At 42.4% G+C, this 15,098-nt stretch overlaps 1 protein-coding gene and 1 long non-coding RNA gene across 4 annotated transcripts in view; one reads left to right on the top strand and one right to left on the bottom strand.

The window, feature by feature from the left end:
- The window catches only part of LOC147012952 (uncharacterized), a 571,074-nt gene that overhangs the window by 296,580 nt on the left and 259,396 nt on the right, over positions 1-15,098 (bottom strand). For all 3 annotated transcript variants that reach the window (XM_085854308.1, XM_085854309.1, XM_085854310.1), the window contains 2 exons: positions 14,317-14,379; positions 4,482-4,556 (listed from right to left, as the gene is read on the bottom strand). In XM_085854308.1, coding sequence (XP_085710434.1) covers positions 4,482-4,556; positions 14,317-14,379 — 138 coding nt within the window. The remainder of the gene's footprint in view (positions 1-4,481; positions 4,557-14,316; positions 14,380-15,098) is intronic.
- Positions 12,892-14,636, top strand: LOC147012954 (uncharacterized). Its single transcript, XR_015051129.1, has 3 exons — positions 12,892-13,083; positions 13,272-13,413; positions 13,561-14,636. It is a non-coding gene; the product is annotated as an uncharacterized LOC147012954 (long non-coding RNA).

Below are 15,098 nucleotides of genomic sequence, written 5' to 3'. Positions count from 1 at the left end.
TGACTGGGAAGTGTACTATCAGGTGATTGGCATAGTATTTGACACAACAGCATCTAATACCGGATAGTGGTGAGGTGCCTGTGCCTTAATAGAGTCTTACCTTGGTCGAGCAGTATTGTGGGTCGCGTGCAGGCACCATATATATGAACTGCACATAAAACATGTAGTCGAGCACGTGACAGAGCAAACAAAAGATCTGGGTGTAAAGCTATTTCATCGTTTGAAGGCCGAATGGAATACTCTTGTTATTGACTACACAAAACTGAACAAATTTTCCTGGGATTCAGCAGATCCCTGGTTGTATGAAGTTGCGCAGGACGTTCTTATCTGGTCACGGGAACAGTTAGAGAACAAAACGTTTCCTTGAGATGATTATAAGGAATTCATCACGCTCGTGGTTATTTGGCTCGGTGGTAATCTCGCCAACTTCAAGTTTATGTGCCCTGGCGCTGACCACCATGCCAGGTGGATGGCGAAACCCATCTATTTTCTCAAATTAGCTTTGCTCCAAGACCAGTTCAAGATATCGGATGTTCAACAAGTGTATTTAAACAGAGTGGCCAAGTTCGTAGGTCTGTTCTATGCTAAAGCATTCCTACAGAGTCCACTTAGCACATTTGCGGCACGACACGATCTGAAGTTCATGGCTGACATGTTCCTGTACAAACATGACAGTGGTGCAGCAGTGGTGTAACATATGACTGTACAAACTTGTATCTTGTCGTGCAATTGCCATACTTAGTACTTAACCCCTCAGTTAGTTGTGTTGTCCCTAGCTGATAACGGTGTCCCGAACACAGAGAGAGAGTTGATGGGACAAGTGTTATTTGATACAGAACGGCCTGAGAAGTTCGACTCTGGCAACCCACAACTTCCCCATGTGGAATTTAATTCAACTGATGATATGCCAATGCTAAGGTCTTTCATTAGCCAAGAATTCTGGCTGATGTTTGACCTCCTAGGAATAGACGATGATCAGGAGTGGCTGCAGACAACTGTGGCTATGTGGGACAAGTTCGCCAGTTACAGGAAATTTTGTGAAAGTGCTAATTCTTTGCATGTCGTACATGCTCTAGCTGAAAGAGGAATTAAGCTAGTGTCTGACTTTATTCATATGTGCAATAATGAGAAACAATGTCAAGCATTGCTACAGTGCGTGTAAGAGCACAGGAAGCTTTACCCAGACTATACAAAACAAATGCTATGTTCTCTACAAGATATCTGGGTGGTTGCTTGTTTGCTAGATTGTTATGTTGTAATATATGAAAACCATGTCGCTTAAAACATATTTGGTTGTTCTCATAATTAATTGATCATGCTCTCATTTGTCATTAATAATGTCTTTATGAAAATGGTACTACTGATATTCTGTAAATGCCTAAATGTGCTGTGCAATAATTGTCAAAATATGGGATTTTCAGTGAAATTCCAAAATGGCAACCCCTTCTCAAAATGTTGGGACAAGTTGTGAATAATATTTACGGGTACGTACTATCATACTGGTGCCTACTGAAGTGCATTCTGCCATCTAAACACAGAGAAATATATATTTTTAAAATAATCAAAAATCAATGTTATTTCCAAAAATATGGATTTTTCCTGAAATTTCAAAATGCCGGCCCGCGGTCAAAAAAAGGCGGGAAAATTTTCAAACTTTGGTCGATCACCTAACTTCACTAGTGGAATCGATAGGCACATAGTGCATCATTCCAGCAACTACTTTTGCAAACGTGGTATACCCTACTGGGCACGGGACAACCAATTGCATGACCAGCCACATCTTGGAAGGCGGGTCCAAGGGCCTAAAAGCTGTGCCATGCACATGTGCGGGAGATGTGTCTCTCTCCTCTTCGGCACTTGGCATCGTCATCGCCCCTTGAGTGCGGTCTCTCCTCAGCGACTGTATGTGGACGATACCGTCCAGTCATCGCCCCTCCAGTCGGTCTGTACCCCACTAGCCTGCATCATTGGCCAGATAAGCTTGTGTCTGCCACAAGCCCTTGGCTTCCTCCTCTGTTCGGGTGTGATGGTAAATGGTATATTTTTGGCGCCTTCGGTTGTAGTTTATGTAATTACTATCAATTTACTAGTTATAAACACGTCTTCCCTTCTCTATTTGTCTGTCCTCGACTGCCAAATCTATCCCAATTTTGTTGTCTTGTCCATCCCCGTGTCATATTCCTTTGTAATAAACCATTTTAAAGACAAGAAGTGTGTTCCCACCTTCTGCCTTTGTGTGTGCAGCCCGGCCACCGATCCTTGGGGAAAGTTTTTACAAACTGTTGAACAAAGTGTAAATTCAATAAGTTTTGCGATCTTCAGGGGTTGTTCAAACACCTAGCGTGATGGGTGATGTTAGTCATATCTGATAAAGCAGCTATATATTTACATACACATATCCTGGAATGGCCTACATGTCCTGATTCGTGAATAGGAATGCTCCAGGCAGTTTATCCAACACTTACAGTGTTTCAAATCACCTTTTCTTTAATTTAAAACAATACAAAAGTGTTGGTAAAAAACCGTTTCTTCTACAGATATATGCACACGTCCTGCCAGGCTGGGCAAGAGTTGCTCTCGCCTACTGCAGCGGAGATGACGTGACACATGGGCAGATCATAAATATTCATGGCACAAGACATGAATATGCATGAAGCAAAACATGAATTGCATGAAACAAGACATTAATACGCATGAAGCAAAACATGAATTGCATGAGACAAGACATTAATACGCATGAAGCAAAACATGAATTGCATGAGACAAGACATGAATACGCATGAAGCAAGACATGCGTGGAACATAATATACATTATACATTCAAACTTGGCTGCATCACAGCACATAAAAATTGAAGCTTGTGGAAGAGGTGGAACATCAAACAGAACAGAACAGAATAGAATGCCATGGAAAGTGGGGAAACACCAGTAGCGGGGTAGAGGGACATAACAAAGAGAGATATGGAGGAATAATGAGTGAAGAGAATAATGAGGGGGTGATGGGGGCTGGAGTAAACAAGTGGGATACAAGCTCGAAAACAAAAAGAAGAGGAAGGGAAAAATTGAGGATGAATTAGAAATGGAACAAAAAAGGAAGGTGGATGTTGGGAGGAGAGAAAAGAGAATAATCTGGAAAGGAAGAGGTGGGGTTTGAAGGGTTAATGAGGGTAGAAAGGATTATGATTAGGGTTGGGGGGGGGTGACCTGAGGATAAGGGAATAATTGACTTGCACTGTGGAAAAAAAAACTTATCCTGAAAGTATCATGGAGTGTAGTTGTCCATATCGAGGTATGATATGGGGAAAAATGGCCACCCATACAAATGTGTACACAATGATACGCTTATAAACTACTATAGAGTGAATATACATAATGCATTGTGGTCAAAGAAATGTAGATTTTGATTTTAAAATGTTTTTAATTTTAACATTTTTTAAAATTAACATATTTTTAATTTTATCATATTCATGTGTAGTCACCCTAACCCTTCTCAATGTCAGCTCGGTGTTTATTCAAATCTTAATGATTCTATCTTTGATCATTTCGTAATTTTCAAGATGGATAGTGCTGCTGTATTTACAAGTTCTATTCGAGCAGCAAATATTTTGTCTTTCTCTACTATTTGCCAAAAAAAATATCGGTATCAATGACTCAAGCTATGCAGAAGTGAGACTTTCAGGTAAAGAAACGTAAAGGTTTAAACATTGAGTCGTAATTTTGATTTTGAAGTTAATTGGATTCTACATCCACATATCGTGAGGCTGAGTCATGATTCCATTGCAGAAAAGTGTTGATTTAATTTGTTCGTAAAAAAAAAAAAAAACGGTTGTGTCAGAACTTGCAAGTGGTAGTGTATCATCACTAGCTGATTTTGAATCAGCATTTTGTATTTTTATTTGTGCTGTTTAGTGTAACCAAAGGTATACGAGTGATGGTTACCGATGTTTGTATCACCTTGCATTGGCCTGTTTAGTATTTCCATCTCAATCGATGGCTCATGATGATGGGAACCCAGGTTCAAAATCTATATAGTGTAAATTCTTTACTAACCATTTTGCAATTGTTTTCACCCCTATTTGTCTGTTTGTTTGTCTGTCTGTTGCCTGTCTGTGAGCAGGATATCTCCAAAAGTTATGCACAGATTCACAGGAAACATAGTGGGCAGGTTGAGTGTGTGACGAGGACGAATTTATTCGATTTTCGTGAAGATCCAGATTCAGCCTTCAGTGGGATAGACAACATAAACTGTTCAGCCTGGCGAGGGTATGCACTCTACCGAGTGCCGTTCTAGTTCACCTTAGATTTGATCAACATGTCTTTGTCCTGCCTTTGTATACAAGCTCATCCTGAGCATTGTATCATTGTTAAAAAAAAAACAGTTAATGTTCACAAATCCATCCACTCACACGGCCTGAACAACAAAAAGCATTATTAAAACCACAAAAACATCTACCAACAACAACGTTAAAAATAAAGCCTTACCGGCAGCATCAGCATTGTTCCAGGGGCACCTGGTAATCCATCAGCTCCTGATAAACCCATCCGTCCTGGTAATCCCTAAAGATTACAGAAAATACCGTCAGAGTCAGGAAGCGCAACATAATCATGAAATAAAACAATAATTATATTTATATTTAATGTAGAATTAAAAACAGATCTTGCTGGTGAAGACAAGTGTGAACTGTGCATCCTCGCGTGTGCATCCTCATGTGTGTTTCATTGTGTGTGTAAGTGTGCAACCAGGTTTGAAAGTCCAGGTTAAAATGTACAACTCACTTTTGCATTTACATCACACAACAATAATCCCCTATACAACTGCTCTAACATGTCACTGAGCGCATGCTGAACAAAAGTAACTTTCTTCTGAGATCATCCAGATTACACCTGCACACGGATTGCCTCGAAATATGTGTGGAAATAACGTCACTCGAAAATACTCCCCGACACGATAATCTCTCTCACAACGCAAAGGGACGATTTGAATTTGTGTTTTTAACCAAACAACGCAAAGTATCCCACAATGCCACATGTGTCAGGAGTGTGTTCAATACCTTGCTACACTTGCCAAGCTACCCGTTCCGTCGCAACCGTTTTGTTGGAATGCTTGCTTGAGTGCTTAAGCCACTTGGTGAGCACTCTACAAGCTTATTACCTCGGACGAGTTGAGTAAGTGACAAGAACAGGCTGATTAGATTTTGGTTGAGGCCCGGATTCAGATGTGGCAAATCAGTGGAATACAAAACGTAAACTGTTCAGCCTGACAGATGTATATGCTCGAACGAGTGCCATTCCAGTTGGTAATGGAACACACCCCTGATTTACTACATGTATGTTGTTGAACACAAGTTGATTGAGAGAACTTTGCATTGTCCGTCCAGTTCACTGATCAACATCTGCACTTCGTCCTAAAAGCCAATCATTTTGCACCCGAGTCAGCATTTGATAAAATCAATGAAACAAAACAGTTTGGTTGAAGGTTTTCTTTTCAAACTTCCAAGGAGTGTTTCTACTTGTGGATCCAACAACAGTGAATTTATTCTACGGAGTGCATTGCACCGTCATTTGTAAAAAAAAAAAATTAAATTAAATTCCCAGAGGATGATGCAATCAGCTGTGAACTAAGGGTAGTAACAAAATAAATGCTGAATGATTTAATGAATGATTTTGGAATTTAAATGGAAGTTGAGAAAATGGTAGGCAGCATACACCAATAAAAAATTATCATGACATCCGGAGAGGATTCGGGATTTCTATCAAATGTCATGAGAGGTTAACCTTTTGGACCCTGGGCTCCTTAGACATTCAGCTCCCCCACCCTGGGCTGCTTGGACTTTCAGCACCCCCACCCTGGGCTGCTTGGACGTTCAGCTTCCCCTCTCTGGGCTGCTTGGACTTTCAGCTCCCCCACCCTGGGTTCCTTGGACTTTCAGCTCCCCCACCCTGGGCTCCTTGGGCTTTCAGCTCCCCCACCCTGGGCTCCTTGGGCTTTCAGCTCCCCCACCCTGGGCTCCTTGGGCTTTCAGCTCCCCCACCCTGGGCTGCTTGGACGTTCAGCTTCCCCACTCTGGGCTGCTTGGACGTTCAGCTTCCCCACTCTGGGCTGCTTGGACTTTCAGCTCCCCCACCCTGGGCTCCTTAGACTTTCAGCTCCCCCACCCTGGGCTCCTGGACTTTCAGCTCCCCCACCCTGGACTCCTTGGTCTTTCAGCTCCCCCACCCTGGGCTCCTTGGACTTTCAGCTCCCCCACCCTGGGCTCCTTGGACTTTCAGCTCCCCCACCCTGGACTCCTTGGTCTTTCAGCTCCCCCACCCTGGGCTGCTTGGGCTTTCAGCTCCCCCACCCTGGGCTCTTTGAAGAAAAATCCGGCTACTCGGGTGTATCGAAGTTTGAATAGCGGCTGGAAAGACGGCCACTAGGGTTCAATAGGTAAAGGGTTCTTTTCGTAAAAGTCTCAAAACATTTGATGAATATTTAGAGGCGATTAACATGAACGATTTGAAAATTAAAGAGGTTAATATATAAAACTCAAACAAACGTTGGAAACAAATTTTCTCAACAAAATCAAGATTAAAACAAACTTTTCAAATCCAGAAGCAACCTCAAAAGAGCAACACAACTCTGTAAGAAGAACCCACAAAATAAAAGAACCCTGTGAGATTGGCGATTTGAATAATGATTTAATGTTGTGGGAAATTCAAATAAATTATGACGAATTCATTTAATACAATTGAAAACGGTCCAGATGAATAGACAACAACTCCCGAGTTGTTGATGTTGGATCACGCTTCACAAAACATCCCTCTTCCGTGATTATCGTCACGGAATGGAGGATTAAGTCTCCTCTCTTAGCCACCTTCATGAAGTTAGCAAATCTCCCTCCATCCATGACAAAGGAAACACCATGAGCATTGACCACGTGACGTGGATCGTGCCCGCCAGAGGGCGACGTGAACCATTTTTCCTCCAAGATTGTTGCGATAAAGTGATGCTCCCTGGTGCTGCGACATTCATGTTTTGATTAAAATATGAACAAATAATCCATTCTTTTATTTATTTATTCGTACGCAGCCTGTGGCTACATGGCTGCATCATTTTCTGGAAGCACAGCTGTGGTCCTGATGCAATGCCCCTGTCACTAGGAAGGTGATACTCGTTTTGACGACTAACCAGGTGTTAATTCAACAGCATGACAAGGGCTTGAACTCAAGACCCTAAGATCTTAAGCCAGACACCTTAACCGTTAAGCTAACACCAGGCTTGAATCCATGCTGCTCATCTTTTATTCAATCACAAAACGAGTGGAGAATTATTATTTCGTTTCCATAGTTTACCTGCCACGGCCTGTAAGTTTAAAACCAACTACATGCAGCAATGGACCTGGAATAAGTGTTTTGATTTTTGCAAATAGATTTCATTTTCATTGGTTGCAAAACTTACATTGAGGGAATAAGATGCATCATCCAATTTGAGGTAACACCAATTCCAGAGAGAAATACGAGAGTGAAGTTAATGGTTCGCCATTGCAACCCCCCACACTTCCCACCTCAAGCAAAGTTGAAAGATGCCATTAAAGTTGCAGCAGGAATAACCCTGTGTCAAATGTTGAGTCAAATTCCCCCCCCCCCCATTATGACCCTTGTGACCCGAAGTCCCCACCCCGTGGGGAATGAACCGGTCGTCAAATTCAAAAAATTGTTAAATATTTCATGCGTCCCCCAATGTTGATTGCATAGACAAAGTTTCATTTTAAAATGTTTATAAATGTGCCCGTAATTGCATTTTCCGGTATTTGACTTTTTGAGCCTGGTTCAGGGGCACGGCAAAAAATGACTGCTTTTGCATTTTCTTGCCATGTGATTATCATAGCTACCAGGTTTGGTGAATTTCTTCCCAACTGTTGAGGAGATAGGGTGACAGACGAACAGGTGGATGGATGGACAGACAGACAGACAGACAGACAGACAGACGGAGTCGAGTACGATAGTCCCCCGTGTTGTTTTTTTCAAAAAGGCATGGGGATAACAATAAAACCACGGCTGAAATACACAAAGCATGTGGGAATTTGGGTAAACAATTATGATAGTTGACAGCGATGATCGCGCTGTGCTGACGATGCCATGTACACAAACTCGTTCACACAATGGCTTCTACCCTTCTCTTGCCTTGGAACTGGTGTAATACTGGGCTGTTAATGAGCTGATTGTCTTTTATGCTGAAAAGATCCGTCTACTTGCATTTTGATATTTATGGATGAAAGTAATCACCCTCAGTTCTACAAAAATCATTTTTCGTGGCCAAAGGAGATTTTATTGTGGCCACAAATTGGTCCAATTCCCTAAACCTTTCCTGTGGTTCTCGTCTGCATCACGATCAATAGCCTCATATTTTTACTGATTTAACTCAAATTAAGAACAATTGTTTTTGTAGCAACCACATTCTGCACAATTTCTCATCCAGTCTTATCCCCGAGTTTTTTGTTTGTTCTGTAAGTAATTCACTTACTGGCAGTGAAACCATCTTTCGTCACACACGTTATGCTATCAGAATCAAAAATGGGGCACCCATGTCAATGCGATTTTGAGAAGTTGTGATTCCTTATTTTCTGGTGTATGAACCACACTTTTTTATCGTGTCCGGCAAGGTCTGGCACTGCTCACCACGCTGCCACTATGTTCACCACAACCACTCCACATGACTACTAAAAATCCCCGCAACAACTCACGTTCACATCTTCAATACAAAGGCCACCCTGAGGGACAAACCTCTCACTCTTTTCCGAGACGCCACCATCACAAGCAACTTCTACCTCTTCGCTGCAATGCCACATTACAATATCTTCACTGCAAATGCCACAACCTTCTCTTATCTTTCTACAACCAACACAACTGCCACTTATTCGTTGAATGCTCACTGCAGCCTCGAGGGCCACAGAGGGAATGAGAGTTGGGTTATTTTGGGGCATAACTCGAAGCGCTAATGTTCGCTGTAGCTCGTTTGAGAACATCTGGGTAGCATGGAGATTTCTCTAAATTTCCACATTTGAATGGAGGCCAGTGCACATTCAGGGCCAGAGAGCGCTTCTGACAACCACAGCCCCATGTTAATGTCAGAGCTCCGATGCCTGGGCAGGTCAGCGAGCGATAAGCATTTTTCGGTTTCGGGGCCTGGCGGGGTGTGACCACGGCATGGGATGACCGCTATGGGCCAATGTGAAGGCTAGAAATCATCAACAGCCCAGTTTGATCTAATTCTTGGCTCCTCACATGCCTGGGGCGAACACAAAGTGCAAACTCAGCTCAGTTTAGAGAGAGTCGTCAGGAGAGAGAACTCACCAGAAGCCAGACCTCACCAGACATGCCAAGGGACTGCGGTAGACATCAGACTTCGCCGGGGAAACAGGCAGATGTCACAAGGAAGGCAAGCGTCAGCACTGATCGAGTGGCGCCATGAGTCAGAGTGGTCAAGTGCAGAATCATGAGTGACTACTACTAGCTGGGGATCCTCTCATTCTATCGACACTCAGTTTGGCTGCATCCAGCAGCAACATTTACATGTACAGATACTTACACTATTACGATAGGGTCTTTTCTCTCTCTTACACAACTTTCTCTGTCATCAGTCTCTCATATACTGTGGACGCACAAGAGCAATCGGCATGGGCAAGCCCAACCAACCATTCTTTTCAAAGCGACCAACTGTTCTTTTCAGAGCGAACCCAAGAGTGAACCTAACGAGTGAACCATTCTAACTCATACCTCACATCTTCCTCTTACACCATGCTGCACCCCACGTTGCATTACACTCACACCTCACACTCCAACACCACAGACACCCTTAGTATTTCTCCCTCCTTCCATTTTCCTCCGCGTTTTGGGTTGCGCAGGTCTGCCGACCACAACCAGGTATTGAGAGGTCACTAATCCTCAACTACTTCTTATCTCTCTGGGCTATCTCTAACTTTCCTCCGGTTTGTGTGTGTGATGGCGCCTGTTGTAGCATAAGTTAAGACTGTCTAAGAATATTTGGGATAAATTTGCTCTGTGTCTTTCATTGTGAATATTGTATGTCTTTTGCCGCACCCATGAATTCCTTGCTTTCCCATGTTGCACATTTGCAATAAATCCCTTACTGCCACATAACGTTCCTTACTTGTTTAAATAAATGTGCCTGTTAGAAATGTACCCAACTCATTTTTTTTCCTTTTCTCTATTGGTTTAGCATGGTCTGCACCTTAGCTTAGCTGGGACGTTATACTCCAAAAATATGCTGATAAGCTGAAGCATACTTGGCAGCTCTGCTTGGCTGCACCTCATACGTTGAGTAACTTAAGTAACGCAAGTGCACATCGAGGGCATGATTCCCCGATAAGTCGATCACTTGTTCTTAGGTAAACGGTTGTCAGATGGAGGACCCTGGGTCACGTGACCAAGTTATTGGCGTTTCTGGTCAATTAGCAACCTGCCACGACAAAAGTTATTTGTGTGATGGTCTGCAATTACCGGTTAGTCGAGAGAGGAACTCGGGACAGCCCCATCCTAGTGGTTCCCCCACGACCCCGGGTCTGTGAGAGTATTTATATCGAGATCAGAAAATGAAATGACCAATGTATTAATTTATTTTGAGGGTGAAAAATATGGGCGCTGTTAATACATGGGCACAGTTTGTACACCGGAAAATACGGTAATTCTATATCTTGCATTCAAACTCAATTTCATTATGAATAACACGTAATTCGTGGGAAACTACACCAAACCAGACTCAGTGGCATTATGGTAAGAGCATCCACTCAGTCTAGGGGGTTGGAGGTTCAATTCTGATCGCGGCTAAGTAATATGAAAGAGTTTAAAATGGTATGTGCTGCTTTGATGATCAGAATTTATAGGATAGAGCACGAACAAACTACGATCGATATATTTTTCATTCTTTTTACAGAATCTAAGGCTCATGGCGGAGCTGCATTAAACATCATGCACAAACATGCAGACAATTTCATGAAATAACACCAGGTCTTGACTTCAGCCAAACACAGGCGCTGAGCTTGGGGGAAGTGATATCACTTCTCAGGGCACTATGAGTACCAGTGTCACTATCTTTACACCAAAACTTTTGCTCCGCATTCAACGGGGCAATTACGGAGAATGCCAACCCACAATGTTTGTCCTGGTTCTATTCTTTAATGCTGCATGTCAAGCAAGGAAGCAGCACATACCATTTTAAAGTCAATGGGATGACGCTGGCCCGGGTCATAATTGAACTGCCAACCTCAAAGACTCAGCGAAGACGCACTAATCATGAGGTCACCGAGTGAGTTTACACTATTTTAAGCAAATATATGTTCGTTCTGTGCTATCCTGTCAGATCATGCATATTACACAAACAAAATAAATTTGCTCCCGAACTCAAGATGACCTTTGTGCCGCAAGTTGGATTTGGTGCAAACTTATTGTGCCCCTCTCCCCCTCTTTCCACTCTCCTCTCCCCTCTGTATTCCCCACCATGCATGAGGTTTAACTCACTCTCTAAGATCCCCATCTTTCTTGCACCATATATTCTCTTACCTTCATGTTCCTCACTCACTGTACATGAGGTCTTACCACATTTTGTATTTGGAGCAAGGTTTCCCTTTTTCTCTCCCATGAGCCTCTGCTCCTCTGGCAATATTTTTTTTTTTTAGCCCACCCCCGTCTCGAGAGAAGCCCATCAGCAAAACAAGATCTAATAACTTTTTCTGTGTATTTGCCTCTGTTTGTGTCTTCACGGTTATAATCATGTTCAGGCACTACAGAGGCATTCTTCGTGATGACATTTCAGCAGGCATCACAACCCATCTCCTCTGGAGGAGATTTATTGGGGGACGCATGAAATATTTAACAATTTTTTGAATTTGACGACCGGTTCATTCCCCACGGGGTGGGGACTTCGGGTCACGAGGGTCATATGGGGGCGGGGGGGGGGGGAATTTGACTCAACATTTGACACAGGGTTATTCCTGCTGCAACTTTTTTGGCATCTATTTCATGTTTACTGTATGGAGTTCCTTTACAATCTGAACATGCCATCACGTCTGAATAAAGCAATCAGAAAAGGGCAAATAAAAATCATGGAAACTTGTTATTCCAATTTGACATGCTTCGCTTGCTTTGTTGCAACTTATTGTTCCCCCCACTTTTCGATTCGACTTTAATAACCATAATAAATTTACCTCCGTTCGCAATTGTCTCATGGCCAACGTGCTATTTGTATATAAATAGGAGAGAATCCGCTTGTTAATGTAGAATTATTCATAAATTATTTTATTAAACCCCTATATTGCTATCAATGCATTGACTGGATAAATTACAGAAAAAGAACACCAAATGGAGGATGAAGCCAGGCTGAAGGAAGTCCTTATAAGTTAACTTTGAATGCTGTGTATGTATTTATATACGGGCTTAAAAAAAAACAAGATGGCAACACGTTGTAGGAAACGAAACAAGGTTTTCTGCCTCTTGATGTAATTTTCTCTGTGAAAGGTTTGCTGGCACTCTGGACATTGCATTTGGAATGCTTCTTGCCCACGGTGTTGCTTTCTGTCGGTGATATCTGCATTGGTCATGTGTCTACAGGTAGCTCACCATCCTGCTCTTGGTGTTGTTCCCTCTTCATATCATGAATCTTCAAGGATTTACTTGATTTAATTTCTTGGAAACAAAGTCGAGGCTTGTGGGGTCGACACTTTTCCTTAAAATCCACACAGGTCACATATTTCTATCGTCGGTGTGGGCCTCCAAATGGGGGTCAGAGGGTTTCGGTTTGCCAGATAAACAGGCTGATCTCGGGTGTTTGCTCGCCAGGCATTTGGATCAGATGACCAAGCCATTCCAATCGACATTTGGAGACTTTCTCAGTCACAGTTTCACTGCCCTCCCCTGCCCACCACTGCCCGACACTCTGTGATAATTATGTGCTGGGCCAACCACTGTTGATTTGAGGTGGCTATGACGGTGTGAATGCATCTGCGATGGAAGGAGTGAAAGTCCCTCAAAATCTACCCTGAAAGGTGTCCAACACTCGGAGCCATGCAACAGAACATGGAGAACACAGGTTTGGGACACTTTGTGCATGGTCTCCACTCTAAGGATCCTGTTGCTAAACACTGGTTTGTGGATTGTTCAGAAGGCTCTCAATGCTTGTGCCATCTTTCTGTCAATGTTGAGTTGCATTTTTCCAGATGATGATATAATCTCTAATAACGAAAACTCCATTATGCTCTCTGTCCAATCATCACCCAGAATAATTGGAGCCCTGTCATCTGCTGTTGCCTCGATGTGAGTTACCAACAGTTTTCTCTTGGCTGTACTGACTGACATACCAACATCAGCTGTTACCTGGATGTACTTCGAGAGAGCATCCTCAGCACCTGTTCCTGTGGTGGTAAGTCAAGTTGTATCATCCACAAACTGGAGCTCAGAAAACCAGGCCTCATCAGCATTGTGGGTATACCTTCTAAATAGCTTTTGGTCGTGATTGCACTTCACATTCACCCCCACTCCAGCTATATCTGCCACTCTTTCTGCCCAGCGTTCCATCAAGAGGCATGCACTGAAGTTGAACAGCAATGGAGTCAAGAAACTTCACTGTCTAAACACGTTTCAACAGCAATTGGATCTTGAGCACTTCCATATAACGGTACGGTTGCCTTAATATCTTGGTCGAAAGACTGTATGATCTGGATGGGGGAGTTAGGTATTTACAGCTGAGCAAGGACCAGCCACAAATCGTAGGCCTTTCAGAGATCAATAAAGAGGAAGAATACCTTCGTTCGATGCTCCTATGTGTTCTACACTACCTGGCGAAGCATCATACATGTGTACCCCCAGCCCTTACAAAGGCTGCGTTTATTAACCCCTCCATCACCCCTCCCCCACCAAATACACACACACGGACATACATACTTATTAAACTATAGTATGTTGTTCACTCTTTACACATGGATGGACCTTACATGGTAACCATATCTGTTGATAATAATTAATCAAGAAACTTGACTCGAGATGAATTGGTGAAATAATAATAACATATATAATGCTTCATGCTCTCCTTTTAAAAAAATATGCTCCAGAATGGTATTGGCTTTTCTCTTGTCTTACACCATGAAGTTAACTTGAATTCAACATTCATAAGTATTCCTACGGTATGTACACTGTTGTAATCCTAACTTGATGAAACAGTAACTCTGTTTTCTCATCAGTGTTGATTGATCATAACAAAGTAAGAGCCATACAGCCTGTAAGTGCAAAAACTGATAAACAACAAACACAGATTTCAATTACTTACACGTGTGCCAGGGTCTCCAGTCGGACCTGGGGGACCGGGGGGGCCTGGTGGACCAGATAATCCCTGTAAAAGAATGACAGAGAGGGCAGTAGATGCAACGCTGAATATTATGTATTCAATGACTTGTGCATCGCTGTGGATAGACCAAATTGTGGGGTTAAAACAAAACACATGAACGTTCTCATTCATCATTCTTTGCACCACAACTCAACATCTCCTTCCAATAGTTGGAGAACAAATCAGCAGATGTAATTGAAAACGTTTTGTTAAATTCCAGTGTGAATTTTTCACATTTTCATGGAAGTCATAATGAGACAAAATAAAAAGCATGATTGCAATCTTAAAGCTGTGTGCACGTCTGGCAAAGGAAGTTGCATCATTTTGCATTGAAATGAAACATTTTTGCAAACAGCCCAAAACATGGCCGACACACATTGGTTACACGAGCATTAGTTGCACCAATCATCGTTCGTTTTGCAGTGGCTGTAACCAAAGCAAGTGAGGTTCATTGCAGAAATATATATATATATATATATATATATATATATATATATATATTTATTTTCTTTTTAAATGCATTCATGGATTGGCTCGACCTGAAAATTAACAACTTGTTATCCTGGTGCAAGCCTCACTTGCTTTGGTCACAACACCAGGTTTCTACTGACGATCCCAAAACATGGTTCAACACTGTTGATGATCCTGCATTCTCTAAAAATCAACTCCCTGGACAGTTTCAAATCCTGTAAAGAGCCCACTTCATACATTTCTTAATTCATTAT

The sequence above is a fragment of the Eptatretus burgeri genome, chromosome 14 (genome assembly GCF_056783735.1).
Source record: "Eptatretus burgeri isolate ZD-2024b chromosome 14, Ebu_testis_v1, whole genome shotgun sequence".
Taxonomy (NCBI): Eukaryota; Metazoa; Chordata; class Myxini; order Myxiniformes; family Myxinidae; genus Eptatretus; species Eptatretus burgeri.
Note: the sequence above shows the minus strand (reverse complement) of the source record. Positions and strands in the feature narration are given on the sequence as shown.